Source organism: Zingiber officinale, chromosome 3A (assembly GCF_018446385.1).
Source record: "Zingiber officinale cultivar Zhangliang chromosome 3A, Zo_v1.1, whole genome shotgun sequence".
Lineage (NCBI taxonomy): Eukaryota > Viridiplantae > Streptophyta > Magnoliopsida > Zingiberales > Zingiberaceae > Zingiber > Zingiber officinale.
The window spans coordinates 143,045,833-143,069,397 of NC_055990.1; the positions used below are offsets into that span (position 1 = coordinate 143,045,833).

At 35.0% G+C, this 23,565-nt stretch overlaps 2 protein-coding genes across 4 annotated transcripts; both read left to right on the forward strand.

Annotated features, from left to right (window-relative positions):
- The first annotated feature begins 1,741 nt into the window (after positions 1 to 1,741).
- Positions 1,742 to 4,768, forward strand: LOC122052615 (probable histone acetyltransferase HAC-like 1). Of its 2 annotated transcripts, none has more exons than XM_042614228.1 (4): positions 1,742 to 2,140; positions 2,340 to 2,404; positions 4,195 to 4,300; positions 4,509 to 4,768. In XM_042614228.1, the coding sequence occupies exons 2-4, from the start codon at positions 2,358 to 2,360 to the stop codon at positions 4,644 to 4,646; spliced, it is 291 nt and encodes a 96-aa protein (XP_042470162.1). In that variant the 5' UTR covers positions 1,742 to 2,140; positions 2,340 to 2,357; the 3' UTR covers positions 4,647 to 4,768. The 2 variants fall into 2 exon arrangements, with proteins under 2 accessions (XP_042470162.1, XP_042470161.1); XM_042614227.1 differs by having other exon boundaries at positions 1,743 to 2,140; positions 4,478 to 4,768.
- Positions 4,769 to 5,662: 894 nt separating this feature from the next.
- LOC122052614 (probable histone acetyltransferase HAC-like 1) lies at positions 5,663 to 21,066 on the forward strand. Of its 2 annotated transcripts, XM_042614225.1 has the most exons (18): positions 5,663 to 6,040; positions 6,584 to 6,655; positions 6,734 to 6,873; positions 8,929 to 9,034; positions 9,222 to 9,525; positions 9,614 to 10,102; positions 10,669 to 12,581; positions 13,182 to 13,478; positions 13,606 to 13,884; positions 15,974 to 16,102; positions 16,228 to 16,428; positions 16,549 to 16,691; positions 16,783 to 17,095; positions 17,900 to 18,039; positions 19,438 to 19,516; positions 19,630 to 20,019; positions 20,148 to 20,365; positions 20,462 to 21,066. In XM_042614225.1, exons 3-18 carry the CDS (start codon positions 6,758 to 6,760, stop codon positions 20,574 to 20,576), a joined length of 5,232 nt encoding a protein of 1,743 aa, XP_042470159.1. In that variant the 5' UTR covers positions 5,663 to 6,040; positions 6,584 to 6,655; positions 6,734 to 6,757; the 3' UTR covers positions 20,577 to 21,066. The 2 variants fall into 2 exon arrangements, with proteins under 2 accessions (XP_042470159.1, XP_042470158.1); XM_042614224.1 differs by having other exon boundaries at positions 6,584 to 6,873.
- Positions 21,067 to 23,565: the final 2,499 nt, after the last annotated feature.

Consider the following 23,565-nt stretch of genomic DNA (forward strand, 5'->3'; position numbering starts at 1 on the left):
AGATCGTTGCCCACACAACGTCCGAGGTTAGAAGAGGAATACGGTAGAAGCTCAAGAGGTCTTTCTAAAAGGTATAACTGGTATTTTTTCTTTCCGCATCATACTAGTTATTTTTGGAAATAATACCAAATACAAGAGGCTTACGATTCTAGTATTTCGAATATGTTTTTCGAAGTTGTGTTCTTTTGTTTTATTTTTCCTTGTGATTTGATTGTTCTTTTCGGTTAACCTAAAGTTATTTTAGGAAATTAAATATTAGATTTCTATAAAAGGTTTTGTCTAGTCGGTGGTGGTTGCTCCCATATCCAAGAAGGCCATGTGCCTCGCCACGTTAGTACTGGGAACCAATTATGGAAATTAATATTTAATGGAATTAATAACTTAAGGTGATTTGGGTCGAACATGTTAAGTTCCGCAGGAGATCCAAGTCAAAACCTAAAAGAACAAATAGATTAAGTTTTGGATCAAACGTGTTAAGTTCCGCAGGCGATCCAAAATTTAATTTAAAAGAACACATGATAGCTAGGAAAAGGTTCAGACATTTATACAGTGCCACATTATCACATTTGGCTTGAATGTTTCTACTTTGACTAGAAACATGAGGTTTTAATTTTTTTTTATAGATTAATAACTCGACCTCTTCGCTTAAAATAACATTGTTTATAATTAATTGTTTAATTGTACTTAATTTATTTATCAACTAGCATAATTATATATAATAAAGATAATATTGAAAAAGCTAAATGATTTATTACTCTTCGTAAACAAAAGCACAAATGTGTTATAAATTAAAATCTGAGTTAGACATTAATTAAAACAAAATAGGTGTCAATTCTAAATGACAATAACTTATTTGATTAATCCTCTCGAAACATCAATGACATAATTCATTCTGATTTTTTTTCTTTAATGGTCATTAGAAATTATAATTATGAACATATTAATTTCCTTTACATTGTATTAAACATAATTAATTTATATTAAGCTGTATAGTATGGTTAATGATTAATATTAAGAAAAGTAAATACTAATCTATTGTAACTTCAATGCACATCAAATAAACATGTCATTTGTTTATTATATTAGTAACGCGATGGCAAGTAGTTTTTCATAATAAGATATAGATAGATAAATTATAATGAATATTTTATCTGTCTAGAATGACGTTTTGCATGAGTAAGTTAAATATCTAATGAGCTATTTTTATACTTGTTAAAAATTAATTTAAAAATTTATTAGAGTAAATATCTATACAAGTATCAATTACGTTAACCCCTAGTTGATTGGAGGGTGATATACTTATTACAATGACATAAGGGATCGATTCACAATAGATGCATGTCATCGAGAAAAAAAAATTCTTCTCACCTTTAGTCATGTATTTATCGGTTGACTATAAGTTGACCTCATAATTTAATTCTTTTCACATAATCAAAGAACGAATTGTATGAAACGTTTAGGACGAATGTAATTATTTTTTACTATAATCAACTATGCCAATTCATGATGACTTTTAAATGATACATAATTTGAGTAAAAGATATCATTCACCTCATATAATCCCTTGTTGAATGTAGTCTATAGACACATGAAAAATATATATTTTTAATACAACGACTCTCTGCATGAAAAATTCTGACATCTAATGAAATATTTTATATATGCTAAAAGTTAATATTAAAATCGATTGAAGTAATTAAATAACCGGCTTGGACTCGACCAAATTGGGCGAACCAAGTATTTTAATCGATTCGGCCCGCTTCAGAAAATCCGTAGCGCGTTACGTGTGATGATTCCGAGAACACTGTCGATAAAATCTAAATCGAAGAATCTGCACCTTCGGCGGCTCCCAAATCCATCGCGAGCGGTGTTTTCGGAGCAGCGGCAAGAGGAATCGCGAGGGCGAACGTTGAAATCAAAGCGCTTTCTCCAAATTTGTTCGACGGCCGGCGCGTTGCGCCAGCAATCGGCGATAGCTGGCGGGCAAGCGAGATCAAGGTGGGCAAGAAGGCTGACGGCGGTAAGGAGTAACTAGGGGTGGGGTTCGGTTCGGCTTTTTGTCTCTCCGATTGGACGACGGGTTTGGAACGCTGATAGCTGAGCTGGGTTTCGGGTTTGATCAATCGGGGTGACCTTCTAGGTTAGTTTGCCTGTTTGATTCTTTTTGATCGATGTCTCTTTTTATCGTTTGTGGATTTTGGCCCGCCCTCTGCTAATTAGGTTTTTTTTCCCCTTCTATTTATGCGTCTACTATTGTGCGAATGATATGATCTTGATTACTTTGATCGTATTGTTGTATGAATGAAATTTGTAATTATGAGCCACTTGTTCAAATGCAGAATCTTGATTCTCGAAAGATGGATCCTGAGTTTATGCAATTGCGTAGACAAATGCAACAGAAGATGTAAGTTGTTCTACATCTTGAAATACTTTATTATCCTTCCAGCTCGCACTACTATGATTTTAATAATTGGTTGACTGACCTGGCAACTGAATTAATGAATGTACTTACACATGTTCACCTTCAAATTGCTAGTAATTATAACTGCGCTGCCTGTATCTTATATTCAACAATCAAAATTGATAAGATACGGACTACAATGAACTTGAAGGATTTAACTTCAAACCATGGAGCATAATTAAAGGGATGGTAATGCATAGATAGTCCATGTTCAGCTCTTCCAGATAGTTTTTTATTTAATTATTGGAAAATTCAGTTTTAATGTGGGGAGTGGGACAATTACCCGCTACATTATTTAGCTGATACGGAAGTGGCACAAGTGCACTAGGTGCGGATGCCATGCGGTTGGACAATTAAAACAGGATTTTGGCACACTATCTCTAGCTTGACACTAAGCATTGATTGACTACTTAAAGTTTTACCTTGACTCACCTATCGCTTTCAGGATCTAATTTGGTCCATGCATCAACTTTTGAAATGGACAACTTGCCTTTTCAGATGTTGCTAGCGCTTTATTTGAGCTGTGGGCACTTTGAACAAATCAGGTCTTGTTCGACGACGGTTATCTCACGTCTTCTTCAGTGAAGAACTTACATTAGGTTTGTGCATGAGTTAGTGTGTGTAGGCCAATATTAGTACATGCAATCTAGGTGCTAAAAGCACACAAGCTGCCATTTGAAAGCCTTAAGGCTTGTTAAGGCCACTATAGTCCTTTGTCACTGACGTCGAGCACCATAGCGATTATCTTGTGAGCTGATGAGAAAGCGAAATTGAGTAGAAGACAAGAAGAGAAATCAACAAGAACAAAGAGAAATCCAAAAAAGGAAACTTTATTATTAGTAGAGGATAATTCCTCAAACATTTAAACAAGTATTTATATAGACTCTAAACCCTTTGACTCAAAAAAGGAAATAAGTCCTAATATATAGATCTCGATTCCTATTTTGTAAAAAAGGAAAAAAATCCTACTAGAAAAGGAAAAATTCATAACAAAAGGAAATATCAAAATGGGACGCTAACATAGACAACCCATAAAAACCAGAAATACCAAAAATATCCTAAATACCATAAAAACGAAAATTAGTAAAAAGATCTTTGGAAACGGTTGATTTCGGGCCCAAAACTTAGCTATTACGTCCATAACAAATGTAAATCTTCAAATTGTGCACGTGTGAGCGTTGGTAGAGCATGATTCCGAGTTTCAAGTCAAAAGTTATGCCCTCTGGAAGATTAGGTCCTCTTATGTTGGTCCTGCATTAGTCACCCACCCTATCAAGTGTCAGAGAAGAACTACTAAGTGAGGATTGTCAAGGTGCTCACAAACAAACCAAGCCATATGTTCCACCATACAATTATTTGGGTGTAGGTACATGAATTTATCCTGCCATTGAACTCTATTTAAGGTTATAGCCTTATACTGCTATTAATGTACAAGTCTGGCCTAGATGCTGATTTCCTAGCAAAATAAAATTAAAACTACCTCCACTGAATCTTCACTTTCAACTACCTCCCATGCCAGTTAAGTGACTATTTTTAGTGCTAGAACAGCGCCGAATCAGCCAATAAAATTTATGCATCTTTATTTCTTAAAAAATACCTGTTTTTTAGAATTTTGATGATGTAGAACATATCAAAATTTTGGGCAACATAATAGTCCTTTCCCTATCTTATATAAACAAATGCTTGCTATTGCCAACAGTTGTGACTAGTTAGAAACATTTCACTTGTTGCAGTTACAATATACTTCAAAGAAAAAACCAGTCGAATGACTGGCTGTGTAAGCTACCGGAAATAGTCAAGCGCTTGGAGGAAGGTGTGTTCAGAGACACTGCAACAAAGGTATTATTTACACTTTACTAAGATAATAATTTTTTTAAAGTTCTAAGTTATCTCAATATCCAAGTCCATGACATCTATTCTTAGTTCAGTAAGTTTATCACATGCCTCTTTTTTCACTTTATTACTTTTTTTTTTCCTGTGCAAATCCTTTTGCAATATCTATTGAACTATGACCAGGATGAGTATTTGACTTTGTATATGGAGTCAGATGAAAATCGCTTTTTCTCGATCATCAGAAGTTTTTTTAACAGCAAACAACGTGCACCACATCAAGTTAGACCTTCTACTCCCCCAAGTGTTGAATGTCCTCCCCGCATTTGCAACCAACTGGGAATGGTCTGACTGATGTATTTGACAGATGTATTTGCAACCAATGAAATTTATAATTATGAACGTATTAATTTCCTTTACATTGTATTAAACATAATTAATTTATGGTTGATGATTAATGATACGGTATAATTTGGATGCTGGTTGCCGTGTGCTCTTCACTGCCTCCAAGTCTGATCCAATGAATACTTTTTTTAAACTTCAGAGAATATTTAAGTGAGACTTGGAAGAGAAAATAGAGAGATTGTGGAATGAAACAAAGTGTTGGCCAGAAAAACATAAAACATTCCTTCGATTACCTGTACCATTTTATAGCCTTCATCGAGTAACGACGTCCCTTATGACATTATGATTTCCCTTCTGCAACAATTGGCTATCAACATTACCGTCCACCCATTTGGTAATAGCCTTCGTGATCGTCCTTTTTTGTAATAGCTAACGTTCGTCATCATTGGTAGCCTTCATTGCTCGCCACTCCTTAAAATGATTCATCTTCAGGTTAAACCCTTGTCCGTAAGATTCCGCGAATCACAGGCACTGAGCATCACGCACCCCCCAAATGCCTGGAATTCAAGTGCTGAACATCTCATGTTTCAAGCTCTCCTGCACCCGAGACCTAAGCACTGAATGTCTTATACTCCCAATCTCTCCTACACCTGAAGCCTGAGTACCGAACCCAATTTCCTCTCCCGTCCTTCTCCTTTCGGGCCTAATTGAGCCAAACCTGGATCAGTCTCGCCCACATGTCCCGACCTCTTAGCCTACCCTGACTCGATAAGAAAAGCAAATACAGATATATCATAACTACAATGCACATCAAATACACATGCCATTTATCTATTATACTAATAACAAAATTAATTGTTAAAGGTAAATATTGTTTAATCGCCTATAATCAAGTGTAAAGAATTTAATTATTTAAATGACACACCATTTAAGATTTTAATTAAAAACCAGACACAATATATTTAGCAATTTAATAATGGTGAATAACTGGCTCGGACTCGACCAAATCGTTCGATTCGGTCCGGTTCAGAAAATCCGTAGCACGTTACGTGATGGATTCCGAGAACACAATCGATCAAATCTAAATCGAAGGATCTGCACCTTCGGCGGCTCCCAAATCCATCGCGAGCGGCGTTTTTGCAGCAGCGGCAAGAGGAATCGCGAGGGCGAACCTTGAAATCGAAGCGTTTTCTCCAAATTTGCTCGACGGCCGGCGCGTTGCGCCAGCAATCGGCGATAGCGGCCGGGGAAGAGGGATCAAGGTGGGCAAGAAGGCTGACGGCGGCAAGGAGGAACTAGGGGTGGGATTCGTTTCGGCCTTTTGTCTCTGCGATTGGACAGCGGGTTTGGAACGCTGATAGCTGAACTGGGTTTCGGGATTGATCAATCGGGGTGCACTTCTAGGTTAGTTTCCCTGTCTGAATCTTTTTTGATCGATATCTCTTTATCGTTTTTGGATTTTGGCCTGCCTTCTTCTCATTGGGGGTTTTGTCTGTTCTTCTATTTTTGCGTCTACTATTGTCCGAATGATATGATCTTGATTACTTTGATCGTATTGTTGTATGAATGAAATTTGTAATTATGAGCCGCTTGTTCATTGGAAGACAGAATAACGGACCAATGTTATTCCATTTGAGATTATTTTTTCCTAAATTTTCACAGTATTTTATAACTTCTTGTAACTATATTCTTCTCACTTCGGTTGTCTTTGAGTGCGGATTTGGAGGAGTTCTGGTTGGTTCCCAAATTAAGTAACACGTTTTAAGTGGACTAACTACACTGTACTTTACGGTAAAGGTGAAATGCTAGGAGGTTTCTAATTTGCTTCTCTTTTATTATCATTATTATTTTGAATCCTTAGGCAGATTATGTTAATATCTTTTAGGAGACTTTAGTTATGTTTGCTGTTATTGGTGGTAAGTTATCATGCTTTTCAAAAATGTGCAGGAGGTTTTTACTGTTCCAGATAATCTAAACTTCATTTTCTGATTGGCATACTGTTTCCTACTGGACTTTCAAGTAATAAGTCTCAACGCCAGTTGTAAATTTGCATGAAGATAGAGGGCTATGAACTCCAATGCTCCTATATCTGGACAGGTGGCTTCTCAACCTAGCTCCCAAATGCCCGGTCTGCCCCAGCGGATCAACAATTCAATGGCATCTCAAATGCAGAATCTTGATTCTCGAAAGATGGATCCTGAGTTTATGCAATTGCGTAGAAAAATGCAACAGAAGATGTAAGTTAGTTGTCCTACATCTTGAAATACTTTGTTATCCTTCCAGCTCGCACTACTAAGATTTTAATAATTGGTTGACTGACCTGGCAACTGAATGTACTTACACATGTTCACCTTCAAATTGCAAGTAATTATAACAGTACTGCCTGTATCTTATATTCAACAATCAAAATTGATAAGATAAGGACTACAATGAACCTGAATGATTTAAATTCAAACCATGGAGCATAACTAAAGGGATGGTAATGCATAGATAGTCCATGTTCAACCCGTCCAGATAGTTTTTTTTTTAAATTATTGGAAAAGTCAGTTTTAATGCGGGGATAATTACCTGCTACATTATTTAGCCAATATGGAAGTGGCACAAGTGCACTAGGCGCGGATGCCATGCAGTTGGACAATTAAATCAGGATTTGAACACACTATCTCTAGCTTGATACTAAGCATTGATTGAATACTTCAAGTTTTATCTCGACTCACCTATCTCTTTCACGATCTAATTTGGTCCATGCATCAACTTTTGAAATGGACAACTTGACTTTCCGATGTTGCTAGCGCTTTATTTGAGCTGTGGGCACTTTGAACAAATCAGGTCTTGTTCGACAACCGTCATCTCATGTATTCTTCAGTGAAGGACTTACATTAGGTTTGTGCATGAGTTAGTATGTGTAGGCCAATCTATACGATTGCAGCTTGATCACGTCAAGTTTCATTCAATGTTATAAAAAAGCGTTAGTACATGCAATCTAGGTGCTAAAAGCATACAAGTTGCCATTTGCATGCCTTAAGGCTTGTTAAGACCACTACAGTCCTTTGTCATCCACCCTATCAAGCGTCTGATAAGAACTATTAGGTGAGGATTGTCAAGGCTCTCACAAACAAACCAAGCCATATGTTCCACCATACAATTATTTGGGTGTAGGTACATGAATTTATCCCGCCATTGAACTCTATTTAAGGCTATAGTGTTATGCTGCTATTAATGTACAAGTCTTGCCTAGATGCTCATTTTGTAGCAAAATAAAATTAAAACTGCCTCTGTTGAATCTTCACTTTCAACTACCTCCCATGCCAGTTGAGTGACTATTTTTAGTACTATAACAATGCCAAATCAGCCAATAACTTTTATGGTTCTTTATTTCCTAAGAAATACCTGTTTTTTTAGAATTGATGATGTAGAACATAGCCACAATTTTGAGCAACATAATAGTCCTTTCCCTATCTTGTTTATCTCTCTTTTGTTCTTTCTTCTTTAACACCCCTTTTTGTCAATTGTTTTTTGCACTCTTTAGCATCCTTGAATTTCCTTCCCTTGACTTAGGAAGCTGTACTGCAACTCTAGCATTTCTTTTTCTATTTTTTTCCTTTCTTAATTAAGATAAGCTGCGGTAATACATATAAAATAAACTCACATGCCGAAGTAATGGTTTAACATATCTAATGTTTATTTTTCACTGTTGTTTGTTGATTTTGGTAGTCAAAAATTCATGATATGCCTATGTCAATCAATTTTCTCTCGGATTCTTTATCATTAACCTTTGAAGGGGAGCCTTGGCGCAATGGTAAAGTTGTTGCTTTGTGACCAAAAGGTCACGGGTTCGAATCCTGGAACAGCCTCTTGCAAAAAGCAAGGTAGGGTTGCGTACAATGGATCCTTCCTCGGGACCTCGCATAGCAGGAGCTTCGTGCACCAGGCTGTCCTTTTTTTTTTTTTTCTTCCTTATCATTAACCTTTGGAACTTAGGGTTGCATTATATTCTCTTAATCTAAAAGAGAAAGATTGCCATGACTAGCGCACAACACGTTAGGCATTATAATACCTAATCATCTTGAAATGGTCAGCACTTATACAGCATTGACTTGCTAAATGTCATGTATCTATGTAAGTATTTGGGCATCCTTTAAAATTGAAAAAGCGATATATAGTTTATGCAGGATGCATGTCCATGAATTGCATAATATATTCAGGAATATTTGTGCATTTTTCATTTATGTAAACAAACACTTGCTATTGCCAAAAGTTGTGACTAGTTAGAAACATTTCACTTGTTGCAGTTATAATACACTTCAAAAAAAAAATCAGTCTAATGACTGGCTGCGTAAGCTACCAGAAATAGTCAGGCACTTGGAGGAATGTATGTTCAGAGACAATGCAACAAAGGTATTATTTCTCCTTTACTAAGACAATCATTTTTTTTAAAGATTTAAGTTATCTCAATATCCAAGTACATGACATCTTTTCTTAGTTCAGTAAGTTTATTGCATGCCTCTTTTTTCACTTTAATGCTAATTTTTTTCTTCTATGCTAATCCTTACAAACTTTGCAATATTTATTGAATTATGACCAGGATGAGTATTTGACTTTGTATATGGAGTCAAATGAAAATCACTTTTTCTCCATCATCAAAAGTATTATTAGCAGCAAACACCGTGCACCACATCAAGTTAGAGCTTCCTCTACTCCCAGTATGATGATTCCAACACCTGGGATGCAACAAGATAGAAGCACACAATCGATAGTATCTGGTTCAGTTGAGAACCCCAAAATGGGTGGTCCAAGTGTTGAATGTCTTCCCTCAACAAACATGGGAAATTTGCAACCCACTGGGAATGGCCTGACTGATGTCAATACCCCATTTAATTTGGCTAATGGTAATTCTGTCTGTCTTTCATTTTTTTTATTATCTTTGTTTGCTACTTTTTGGTCATGTACACAGATGAGATGTATTCTTCTGTGTAGTTTCCAATGGTCAACAGAGACAAGGTACAAACTTTCCTCTTGGTTCCGTTGTAAGAAATGTAATGCATTCTAACTCTGCTGGCGTACCAAGACAATCTAGTCAGATGATTCCAACACCTGGATATATAGATCCACAGGCAGTATCCTTAGCCTCAGGATCTTCCAATGCAACAAATCTTTCTAGTGATGAGTCTACAGTACCCTTGGAGTTACAACAGAAAAGGAATATTGGAAACCCAAGCAACCACTTATTACATAGTTTAGGAGGGCAGATTGATAGTGGTATCAGGCCAAGCACTCTGCAGAAAGCTTTACTGCATAGCATGTCAAATGGAGTTGTGAATGGTGGTCTGGATTCAGTTGGGAGCAACATGCAATTTAAAAGGTCTACAAATTTAGAGGGGTTACTAAAGACTGGGCCTCCCAATGTTCCTCCTAAGCCTCTACAACAGCACTTTGATCAGCAAATACACCAACCTAGAATGCCAGGTAATGCTATCAGTATGAGAATCTGTTATCCTGAGTTTCCCACTTTCCAGATATCTTTTGCTTTTTCATGCTGTCTTCATACAAGTAATCAGATTGTACATATCCAGGATCAAATCTTTTATGTGATTTTTTTTATCTATGGATCAAGTGATGGAATTACTGAACAACATGGTGAATTTTAGACTCTTAATTTATGCGTGTGTTTAATGGAAATCAAGGGCCTAGTTTTTTAATGCAATTAAATTACCTATGAATAGTGGAAAAAGTAAACATCATTGTAAAATTCACTCTTAATTTCCTGATATATAATGTATGGGAAAATGAATTTTAATGCAATTATTAATTACCTTGGAGGTACAATAAGGAGGAGGTGCTATGTACCAACTTGGCAAATGTTATTATGTACCATGTTAAACTGAATCTACAACATGTATCTAAGCCAACAGTTTGACTATTATTTTAGTTTTGTATCCTTATCTAACAAGCTTCATACTAATTTTCTGCACTTATTTTATTTCTGGAAGTGCACTCTTATAAATTTATAATATTGCTGTAATGTTATGCAGTGTCATTGTCTGAGCAAATGTTGTCTAATGGACTTGATGCTTATTCTATGAAAGGAGCTGATGTATCAGGATCTAATATTATTCATGGCCCTGGTTCATCTGCATTATCTGCACTGAATAACCTTAACAATGGAAGCTTGCAAATGAGATTGCGAACAAATCCAGGCATGCTTTACCATCAAACAAGTTTAAATCCTCAGCACATACAAATAAGGCCCCACACAATTGATCCTTCACACAAATTGAATGTTCATGGATCACAATCAACAAATGAGGTATTGCAATCACATTCAGAGGTGCAACAATCTCAGCAACAAGCTAGCCCATCTTATACTCAGTTCTTGCAAAACCAAAATAAGCTGTTATTGCAGCAGCAGCAGCAGCAGCAGCAGCAAGGTCAACAAAACCAAAAAACAATACCATCTGACCCGCTGAGACAGACTTCAGGAATTTCTTTAGATGAACAAATGCCAGGGCATGGACTTATGAACCATTCTGAGGCTGTACATCCACAAGTTTCCCAGCAGACCCTACCATCAGAATCACAATCTCAGTGTCCTGAAGTCCATCCTAAAGCACAATTTGCCAATCAACTATCTGGTTCTCAAGATTTTCATGTTCAGATTCTACAGGGTCCTCACAAGTCATTGCAGCCAAATGATTTGGCTGATAACTCTCAAAGGGATATCAACAACCTGTCTAGTGGATCACTAACAAGGGACCAATTTCAACTTCAGCCTTCACAAGGGGTACAATTGTTGGATAAACTTTCAATTGAAGAACCTTCAGAATTTCGTCAGAAAATCACAGTGAAGGATGAAGTTCAGCAACCTCACATCTCCCTTCAGAGATCTAATGCCCTTTCTGCTACAACTATGCCCCATTTTTCTGGGGGACTTGCTCCTGGCCTGGAAGGATCTATAGGCAAATCAAATTATCTGAAGCAAATTAGGTGGTTGTTGTTTTTGCACCATGCTCGGCGTTGTCCTTCTCCAAAAGGACAATGCCCAGAAGTTTATTGCTTAAGAGTTCAAGAATTAATAACTCACATACGTAGCTGCAATAGTGACTCATGCGAGTATGCCCGCTGTAAGCCTAGTAGAGGGCTTCTTCAACATTTCCATTATTGCCGAGCAGCTGACTGTCTTGTTTGTGTGCCAGTTCGTAGGTTTATGGCTTCTTGTAGAAGGCCTGTCCGTGCTTTATCTGATGCTGGTTCAGAGAGTCAGGCTGATGCTGCCAATACTACAAGCAAGGGGAGAGATGCTATTGAAATCACTGGTGATATGGAGTCTAAGCCCTCAAAGATTCAACTTACTGGTGCTTTATCTGAGGCTGCCTCAGTAAGCCAGATAGATGCTGACAATAATAGGATCAAAAGAGATGCAGTGATTGCTGAACTGTCTGATGATAAGCAGGCTAAGTGCAGAAAAATTCAACGTGTATCTCTTCTTGTTACTGACAATGGATCATCTGCGGCATTGCATTCTTCTAAGGATCCTTCGCATGGCTTCCAGGAGGCACAGCTTCGGAACTGCAAACAAACTGATGTGGTCATGCCCACTAAATGTGAAATCCCTGATACAAAGACTGAACGATACATTAGCACTGGACATGAAAAATTACCAATCTATGAAAGTAACATTGATCGAAACCAGACTAAAATGATTGATATGAAATCTAATACTTCCAATCATGTTAAGTGTAATGTTAAGCAAGAAACCTTGATGGTTGAAGAGGAGATTGATCAGGCAAAAAATTATATGAAGCAGGAAAGTTTTGACAAGCCCATTGATCAAGCAACTGCAAGTAAATCAGGGAAGCCTAAGATAAAAGGTGTCTCCTTAACTGAGCTTTTCACTCCAGAACAAATCAGGGACCATATTCATAGTCTCAGGCGATGGGATGGCCAGGTTAGCTGTTGGACTATCAAAATCTATTGCTATCATTATAAGGTTTTAGCTGTGGTTCAAGTTGTTACTTAACATTATGATAGCCAAATGAACTATGTTTCTTTCAACTCCAGAAACTATAATCTTTCTGTTTTCCCAGTCATGTATATTTGCCATATTTTACATAGCACCAATATTCTTGAATCAGTTGATTTCTAGAAGGAAAGCAAAAAAAGCAAAACAAATTTGTACAAATTAGTAAAATAATCTCTGGTTATTTTGTGCTTATTTTTCTGCACTTTTAGAATTTCTTTCGGAGAAGAATTAGTACTTTATGAACTGTATTTTCTCATGGTCATTATTGGATATTCACATTGCTCCTGTGTTATAGAAATCACCTTGTCGAAATAAGCACTAGGGTTGTCTTTCCATTTGACATTTCTAATTCTCCTTGGTGGTACCATATTGCTTGAAAGCATTTTTTAGCTGCTAAATTTCTTGGATTCCTTACCTACTATGTGATAGATATTGTCATAGCATTGAAGCCATAAGACCATTTGTACTGTATTTTTTTTTTTTTTTTGCAATTTTCTCTCATATCCTCTAAATTGGTTGTTGCAGAGTAAAGCTAAAGCTGAAAAGAACCAGGCAATGGAACACACAATGAATGAGAACTCATGTCAACTTTGTGCAGTGGAAAAGCTTACATTTGATCCACCTCCAATATACTGTTCAACATGTGGTGCAAGGATAAAGCGAAATGCTATGTACTACACGGTTGGAAGTGGTGAAACGCGTCACTACTTTTGCATCCCATGCTATAACGAGGCTCGTGGTGATACTATAGCAGTTGAAGGTTCTACATTTCTTAAGGCAAAGCTTGAAAAGAAAAAAAATGATGAGGAAACAGAAGAATGGGTAATAATCTTGTGATCGATCTTGGCTTTTTATATCTTCTTTCAAAATATCTTTTTTTAAGATTATGCTAGGCTTGGTTAATGGTTCTGAATGTCTCATTATTCTTATCTCTTGATGTTTCATGCAGTGGGTTCAATGTGATAAATGTGAAGCTTGGCAACATCAAATATGTGCTCTCTTTAATGGCCGAAGAAATGAGAGAGGCCAGGCTGAATATACTTGCCCAAATTGTAATGTAAAGGAGATAGAAAATGGTGAACGCAAGCCTCTACCCCAGAGTGCTGTTCTTGGTGCAAAAGATCTTCCAACAACAATCCTGAGTGATCACATAGAACAACGACTCTTCAGGAGGCTCAAGCAAGAAAGAATGGATAGAGCTAGACTACTTGGCAAAAACACAGAGGAGGTTATTTTGATGATTAATTCCTTATTCTTATCATCTTTATTTGTTTACTAAACTTTTTTTGATACTTAGAATGTACGCTTTTGGGTCTTATGCATGACCTTTACAACTCGGAATACAGTCATATGTTGAATCTTATATATATATATATATATTCATGTGGTTTTTGGTATATATTTCTTTAGACTCCATTCATTAAACTGATTTTATTTAGGAAGATGGGTTACTTTTTTTCTTTTGGTTAGTGGTAGGACCGTAGGAGAAATGTTTTACTAAATAGAAGTTAGGATCATTTTCATCCTAGATCCACTATTCATTGTTAGTAATTTTCAAATTGAAGCTTAAACCTTGTGGTAATTTGTTTTTTTTTTAATTTCACTTGGTGCAATCAATGCAATTACTCGCTAAAGTTAGTGACAACATCATTATAATCATACCAATAGTTTATTATCACAAGGTAAAATCCAATGAGAATAATAATATACCTCATTAAGTTGTGTGTCCCAATTACACCTTCCATTTTAATTGATTAAGTTCTATCCATCCATACCATCTAAACCTATTCTCTTATTTTATCATCTATTAGAGTTGAGTCTAATTGTTATTGTTTATTAGTTTTTTATTTTATTGTTTCTAGTTAAATCTACTTATTTATCTTGGCCATATCATTTTTACAATATTAACTTTTTGTGCATATTGACTCCTAATAGTATGTTTTCATCCATAAAATATAATGGGGTGTATCACAATCTTTTAACTTGTAGCCTAGGGGTCACTTGACTATCACATAATACCCCAAAAGCTCTTGTCAACTTTGACTATTCATTCTTATGCTATTAATGATATCATTGTAAATAATAGATCCAAAATATGCAAAGCTCTTGTGGCGATTTCATGTGTTTAATGTATGAATACCCACAAATTTGGTTGGTCTTGCAATTTCTAATAACCTATAAAATGCTACCCATTGCAGTCCCTTCATAATAGATAGTACTTGATGCAGGATAAGAAATATTCACTGGCATCATTTGCCAATCTCACAGGATTTCTAGCCTAAATCACCGATCTTACAAGATTGAAGAGAAAATATGAATGGGAACTCTGATATAGTTGAATGAATGAATTTTGGGATTCAGTGGTGGATTTAGAAGATTTTTGAAATGGTGGCAAAATAATTCATAAATCTTTTACTGGTATCATATACGTGTGGAAATGGATATGCAACTTATTATTTTAATTGCTTTATCATCTATTGTATTGTAAAAAAACTGGCGGGGTCAAGTGACACCATGTCACATTGTTTGGCTCCTCTGATGGGATGGTCTTTGTATGGACCGTCCTACAATACACAATAACTTGTTCTTACTTAAAGTCAAGACTAACTAACTAGGCTAGATGTACTGGAAATAGTTAAAGTAAAATAAAATAAAATTGTATTTTAGGCCAAAATAAAAAATAATTGGTTCTATAATTAATTGTTCTTATTAAAAGCATCCGAACAAGGATAGGAGCACCGGAAACAGTAAATTTAAATAACATAGTTTTGAATTTTAGGCCAAAGTAAAATAAAAATATTAGACCTTCAATCATTTTAATTTTATTGGGCTAATTTTTATTTGCATCAACAATTTTAACATTTTAATCTCTACTCCATTATACCTGCAGAAAGAGGGAATCAGTAACTTGCTGTACATTTTGTGCTTTTGCTCACCTGAAGTAATAACTTTCTGTACATTTGGTGTTTTTGCTCACCTGAAGTAATGATCATGCTATAATCTTATGGAATTATTACTACATTGATCCTTTGTTGGGATGATTCTGTTTCAGTGTTGACTTGTGCTGACATGTACAAATTGACACAAGTTGACCTATTTTGATATGCTCAGTTATAATTTGGTATTCCTAGGTTAATTTGATGATCTGTTTAATACCATGATTGAGTTGGGGGAACAACCAGTCTGTAGACCTCTTAATAGGCATGATCTCAACATTCTCTAAATTTCTTTACCTTTTTTATTTAATTCTATTTTTCATTAATTCTGATTTTTTAATCCTTTGTCTGGAAATTAATAGAAACTTGTGGTTGATTCAGGTCCCAGGGGCAGAAGGACTTGTAGTTAGAGTTGTATCATCAGTTGACAAAAATCTGGAAGTGAAGCAACGATTTCTAGAGATATTTCAAGAGGAAAATTACCCAACGGAATTTCCTTATAAATCCAAGGTAAAAGAAGATATGCATTGATTAACAGTTCAACATCTGATAATCTAAATGATCTTTACATTCATCATGAGCATAAGCTCAGTTATCATGACTCGTAGAGTTGTACTCACATAGATATCGTACAGGCTGTCCTATTATTCCAGAAGATTGAAGGTGTTGAAGTTTGCCTCTTTGCCATGTACGTTCAAGAGTTTGGTTCAGAATGTTCCTATCCCAACCAACGAAGAGTATATCTTTCATATCTAGACTCAGTGAAGTATTTTAGGCCTGACACCAAATCAGTGACAGGAGAAGCTTTGCGTACTGTTGTTTATCATGAAATTTTGGTAATATATTCTGATAATTTGTTTTGATGCTTTCTTTACAATTTTTTGTTAGAAAGTTTGGTTTATATTTAAATGTATTTGATTATGCAATTATTGAAACCTCTTCTTTTCTTGCATCAGATAGGATATCTTGAGTATTGCAAGAAACGTGGTTTCACTAGTTGCTATATTTGGGCTTGCCCTCCTCTTAAGGGCGAAGACTATATACTTTATTGCCACCCTGAGATTCAGAAGACTCCAAAATCTGATAAACTGCGTGAATGGTAAGGTTTAAGGCTTTTTAATGAAAAGTTACACTTTCAGTATCATATTATTTAACATAATTTAAAGGCATCATTCACTATGTTTTACCAGGTATCTAGCTATGCTTCGGAAAGCTACAAAGGAAAATGTGGTTGTTGATGTCACAAATTTATATGATCATTTCTTTATGAGTACTGGGGACTGCAAGGCTAAGGTTACAGCTGCTCGTCTACCATATTTTGATGGAGACTACTGGCCTGGTGCAGCAGAGGATATGATTAGTCAACTTTGCCTAGAAGATGATGGTAAGAAGCAACAAAAGAGAGGGAAAACTAAAAATACTATCTCTAAAAGGGCTTTGAAAGCTGCTGGTCATACTGATCTTTCAGGCAATGTCTCCAAAGATGCTTTGCTAATGCAAAAGGTAAAACTATTTTGCTACTCTTGTCGGTAGTTGCCATCATTTGATGTAGTGGTACTCGTTTCTCCAAAGCTAGGCTTTTTAAATGTCTTATACAATCAACCATCAAGAAAACTTGCATTGTAGGCCAATTACAAAATAGCTAAGATACCAATGCTGACTAATTGTTGAATCTTAGTGAATCTCTTAACAGTGGCTATCAATATAGGTAAGTATGTGCTGTATGATAAAAGAATATAAATAAAAGATCACCCTACTAGTGTGCTTTATACATTGACACACTGATGCTAACCAACCTGACTATAATCCAAATATACCGACTTTAAGCTTCCCAGTTGGCCTTTTAATCATTTTACTGTCCGTTATATTTGTTTATTTGGTCAGAAGATGTACTTATATGTCAAATGCTTCGATCAGATTTCTAGAAGAGTATGTCTTGAAAAAAGCCATAATCTCTATCTCCTCATCATTCATGGAGTTTCTATTTTGTTTCTTCCTTGCATGTCCACCTTTAGTTTCAATTCCTTTGCCTTTCTTTCATTGCTATCTGCACTTGATGTTGATACTGATGTTTTATTGTGATGGTTTGCAACAGAGTCTGGGACAGTTTGGTGGTAGGGATTTTACTACAGAAAATTGCCTTATATGTCACTCAATTTGACTTTTGTTTATCAGACATGTTATATACCCATGTCAATATTTTATTCTGTGTTTTGTTGACTTCCCATCTCCATTATTACTAACTCGCATTGTTTTGGAAAACTATATATTGTTGTTGATATCCTACTATTCATTTTTCTTACTCAGCTTGGTGAAACCATATATCCTATGAAGGAAGATTTTATCATGGTCCATTTGCAGCATGCTTGTACACATTGCTGTGTGCTAATGGTGTCTGGGGTACGATGGGTTTGCAATCAATGTAAAAATTTCCAACTATGTGATAAGTAAGTGATGCCTTTAAAGCATCTTTTACTTTTTTTCTTTAATGTACTAATCCAAGAGTACTCATTATATTATTTTGACTGTACATGCATTGTGTCCTTATGTGATGAACTAATAGAATTTCAATTTCTATCAATGAGTGGCCAATTTAATCTTCATGTACGACCTGGCGTAACCAATTTATATGTGCTATTGAAAGACTAGAGGCTTCTAGAGGCTTTTGTGCTACATTTTGTTGCTAATGTTATAGTACTAAAAGTGGCATCATGAGATTAACTCCTGCAGTCAAACAAGTACATGAGAGATTGCATGCAATGTAAAATCAGAAGTTTTATGTCTCAAGATGTTCTTATTAGAAACAAAAACAAATTCTTATGAGAGTCACCTAAAGCTCTTCAAATTATTGTTTTAGAAAGCAGTATGCTGCTGATGCAGCTATAGGCATGTCCCTACATATACATTCCACAGTTGCTGTTTTATGATAGAGCTTAATGAATCACAGCTTGGTCAAAATGAAGCAATAGAGAGGCGTCATGTGATTATTGTAAAGAAATTCAATGATGGCAATCCTTCATTACTACACTTACTGCTATTTACTTCTCTTGGATCTATTTGCACAAGCAATTCAGTTTTCATATGGGCAACTGTTATGCGCTCACATTTTATTTGTGTTTATTATTCCATATGCATTGGGTCAGGTGTAAAATATTTAATAATGAATCATTTAAAAATATTTAAAATATACCAATATAGATAGTAAAAGTCTAATACATTTGTTTAAATATGGTTGCATCGCCTATGAAACTGCATACATCATCTGTACTATGCAGTGTCTCTACACATGCCACTTGCAAAGACTTTTTAGTCTTTGCTTTAATTATTATCTAATAGTTAAACATGTTGCAAACCAAATAAAACCTTTTTGTTCCAAATTGTCTCAAAATATTTTTTTGTGAAATTAGTTACTAAGCAAATTCACGACATTGATCTGAAAGTTACAAAAAACATCTATCCATTATCTTTATCATAATTGCTATAATTTCTGTAGATGCTTGAGGAATTTATCTGTCTTGAAACTTCAATTATTTCATGATAGTTATGAGCAATCTCAAAATTGAGCCAACAGATGCTGTAATGGCTCTTGGTTTCTTGAATAATGCTGAATCAGGGCAGTCTAATTAAGGTGGTCTTTCCTCTATCAAGACTGTCTGATATAGTCTCAATGGGAATGCATTAAACTTTTCTAATCCAAATCTATCCTGAAGTTTATGTTTAGTGTTTCAGGGTAATAACTTGTAAATGATTTAGTTTTCTTTTTTTCTGAATTTGTTAAATTGTATAAAAAAATAAGATGTTTCTGTAGATCCTTCAATTGACCAATTAGATGTCCTATGATTCAGGTGCCATGAAGTGGAAATGAGACTTGATGAAAGGGAAAAACATCCAGTATCTTCTAGAGACAAGCATGTGCTTCATCCTGTGAGTTATTCTCGCTGTGCTATCTTTACTGCATCTGATAGCATGCTGACTTGGAGGTTTTGTTTGCTTATGCCTTTTTTCCATAGTACTTAATATTGCTAACATGATATCAGATTGAAATAAATGATGTGGCCATGGATACAAAGGATGAAGATGAGATCCTGGAGAGTGAGTTTTTTGACACCAGACAGGCATTTTTAAGCCTTTGTCAAGGGAACCATTATCAATATGATACTCTTCGCCGTGCTAAGCATTCCTCAATGATGGTCTTGTATCACCTCCATAATCCAACTGCCCCAGCCTTTGTAACAACTTGTAATGTCTGTCAACATGACATTGAAACTGGGCAAGGCTGGCGTTGTGAAACCTGTCCAGAGTTTGATGTGTGCAATGGATGTTATCAGAAGGGTGGCATCAATCATCCCCATAAGTTAACCAATCATCCATCAACAGCTGAGCGTGATGCACAAAACAAAGAAGCTCGACAAAACCGAGTTTTACAGGTAAGTTTTTTTCCCCCCTCATGTATGTACTCTTATTTGAGCTCAGAAAGAGCTTGCTTTACTTTCTGTTGCCTAATATATCAAATTGTTTGCTTTACTGAAATCATTCAATTCTTTTATCTATGCAGCTAAGGAAAATGTTAGATCTCTTGGTCCATGCTTCACAGTGTCGGTTTCCCCAGTGCCAATATCCCAACTGCCGTAAAGTTAAGAGCCTATTCCGCCATGGAATACAATGCAAAATACGCGCTTCAGGAGGTTGTCCCTTATGTAAAAGGATGTGGTATCTCCTTCAGCTCCATGCCCGAGCATGTAACAAATCGGAATGCAGCGTGCCGCGGTGCAGGTATCAACACTTCTTTTATTGTTACCACATTCAAAGATTCTCTTTGCTATTACTTCCTAGATTAACTACTGTTATTTCTTTTCTAAACTTTTCCAGAGATCTGAGGGAGCACTTGAGAAGACTGCAGCAACAGTCTGAATCAAGACGAAGGGCTGCTGTCATGGAGATGATGAGACAGCGGGCTGCAGAAGTTGCCCGAAACTCCAGTTGATTGTAAATAAGCATTTCCACTTAGGAAGAACAGCAACAAAACCTGTCTTTCTTGCACCACCAACCCATGATGGGTTCAAAGAAGCAGTCGATAGCATGGTGATGGTCTCAAAGAAGCAGCCGATAGGATGGTGTCGTATCATCAACTAAGTTATTCAACCTAAACCCATCTGGAAGCGAAGCACTATGTTTCTCCTTCATAATTACATTGCTTGGGTTGTAGGTGTAAGATAGGGGTCCGTGATTCATCCATTCTTATTAATTTTTCTATCTTTTATTTTATGTCTTTTAGGCTTAGTGGGGTTAGGGAGGAAGCAGGGTGAACAGCCCTATCATTTTTTTGCTCATATCTCTAGTAGTTCTTGTCTCAATTGAATATGAGAAAAAGGCAAAAAAAAAGGAAAATGCCATTTTTCCACTGAAAAATTCTTTCAACCTGTTTATAATAGTTGCTTGATACTTGTAAATTATCTTTGGCTTTGCTTTCTGCATGTTGGCTAGGAGTTGGATAAAAGTTCTTGGTTGGATTGTGGATAGCCTCTATAGTTACATGGTTAACTGCCTTATATTTAAGTCAGGTTCAGGCATCCAATTATGTTGAATCATGGGATTTAGATTAAGTTTGAGTTTGTTTAAAGTTGTAAGCTCTTCTGGTCGCATTTATGTATTTGTTACATTAAGTTAGGTATCTATTGTAGATTTTGTGGCTCGACTTTCATCATACTTGCTTGGAGTTGGATAATTTTGCAAGTGGCTTCTACACTAAAAAAAAAAAGAAAAAAATGATGACCAAGGTAACAGTGAACTTGGAATGATTGGTCCGGCCCTATGAAAGTGGCTTCTGCACTAGGTACTTTATAACAAGGTGTTTATGGGTAATCTCAATAATCAAATATTTATGGGTATTGATATGTTTGAGACCGGTTTAGACATTGAACTACATCAATTATCCATGTTTGAGTTTGCTTAAAATTGTTTATATCATGGGTATTCTCTCTATTTAACTTGGTTTAGGATACCTTATGTTTAATAATAGGGTTCAGGTTTGTGCAAAATTAAGAGTTCTTATATGTATATGTAAGTTGACCTACTCGTTTATTGTTCAAAGTGAATTTTTAAATGAGTTCAGGTATCTTGCCACTTAAAAGAAGCTTTAGTAATGCTTTGTTGCGATGAGTTATTGTTATAGTGAACAAATAGATAATAAATACAGAATTAATGCTTCACTATCAGTGTTCCAGTGAAATTAATAACATTTGCACAAGTTCATAGAAACTCGTTTGTCCAGTGTAGAAGCACTACTATCCAATTCCTTGTGTTTTACAATCACAAACTGTTAAGCATGCCGCATGTGTGAATTCCTCTGTTTTAATTTATTTTGATAATTATATAAATATTACATAAGGGCCTTCCAAATTACTAAATACAATGATACTGAATACTTTTTAAGTAAATTTTAAAGAACATTTTTTAAAGGTGATTTTAAAATTTTAGGATGCAATATTTTATAAAATTGCAAATCTAAAATATGACCCTTTTTTTTTGAAAAACTAATAATATGTATTGATTAAAAATTATCGTACTTGTATTAATTTTTTAATGATAAATTATTGAATCATGTCGTCAAACTTGTCGAATATTTAAATCACATAAGTTATAAAATTATCAAATTACATATCCAATTCTGTTTTTGCCCATCCGCATTCATTTGTGTCTATCCTAATCGATTCTTGTAATATAGAAATCGATTAAAAAATTTGATTAATGAGATAGGATTTGATTCCAAGTCATTCTTAGTACTCTAGGTTCATTAGTTTCGATCAAAATCGGCTAATGGATTTAAAGAGTTCGGAATGATACGAAATGATATCTTATATTCGTCTAATTCTTTAATTATATTCATACCTTCAAACATCATTTCCATGTTATATTGAGAGCAATGTTTTTTTTAAACACGAATCAGATTATTTAATCGATTGATACATTATAGCAACTGACTCAGACATATTCGTGTTAAAAAATTATTACTCTCAATATGATGTATGAAGATAATATTTGAGGGCATGGATAAAATTAGGAGAATGAACACGACCTGATTCCATATCATTCAGAGCTCTCTAGATTTATTAGTCGAGAATCAAGTCCTATGTGTTCGTCTAGTTCTCCTAATTATATCCATGCTCTTAAACATCGTTTCCATACATCATATTAAGAGTAATAAATTTTTGTATATGAATAAGATTTTTTAATTGATTGCTATCATGTAATAATTGATTTGGGACATTACTATATTGATGAACAGTGTCTGAACTGATTGTTATGTTGTAACAATCGATTGAGGTAAGTACGAGCGAATACAAAGGTACAAAAATAGAATTAGATATGTGATTTGATAATTTTAAAATTTATCTATATAATTTAGGTATGGGATAATTTTAATTATGTGGGTGAGTAATTTGCTTATTTTTTAATATAATAAATTTCAATTTAATTGAGCATTCCAATTCAAAGTTTTCATTTGATTTGGTAAACCAAATTTCAAATAATTAAATTTAGGTAAAACAAATTGAAATCCATAACTATATTTTAATTTAGTCTAATTAATTAATGTGAAGTAAAATTTTAAATAAATATAACTAAATTATAATGATTATACACAATACTTTGAAAATAAAATAAAAAGGAAACTGCAGAAGCATAAAATTATAAAAAATAGAAAAAAAATTAGTAACCTTAGAGGTCCCCACGATTGTCAATACTATTTTAAGAAAATTCATTACTAGTGTTTGTATTAAATGTGAATACTTGACCGCTTTTAGTTTTTTTAAAAATAAAATAAAAATAATACGAGCAATTTAGCAGAGTAATACAGTGTTTTTCCTTATGGAAAGTTTTTAAAAAATATTTTGAGAATCAGGATGCAAAAATTTTAAAATGTAAGAATTTTATTGAAAGAAACATTCTTAAATTCTTAACTATCATTCTCAAAG

Bases quoted from the DNA above. Each gene is read 5' to 3' on its own strand.
- LOC122052615 (XM_042614227.1), top strand. From the start codon at position 2,358: ATGGATCCTGAGTTTATGCAATTGCGTAGACAAATGCAACAGAAGAT. The intron at 2,405-4,194 runs GTAAGTTGTTCT...CACTTGTTGCAG, and splicing joins AGACAAATGCAACAGAAGAT to TTACAATATACTTCAAAGAA. The intron at 4,301-4,477 runs GTATTATTTACA...AACTATGACCAG, and splicing joins TCAGAGACACTGCAACAAAG to GATGAGTATTTGACTTTGTA.
- LOC122052614 (XM_042614224.1), top strand. From the start codon at position 6,704: ATGAACTCCAATGCTCCTATATCTGGACAGGTGGCTTCTCAACCTAGC. The intron at 10,103-10,668 runs GTAATGCTATCA...AATGTTATGCAG, and splicing joins ACACCAACCTAGAATGCCAG to TGTCATTGTCTGAGCAAATG. The intron at 20,020-20,147 runs GTAAGTTTTTTT...TTATCTATGCAG, and splicing joins GACAAAACCGAGTTTTACAG to CTAAGGAAAATGTTAGATCT.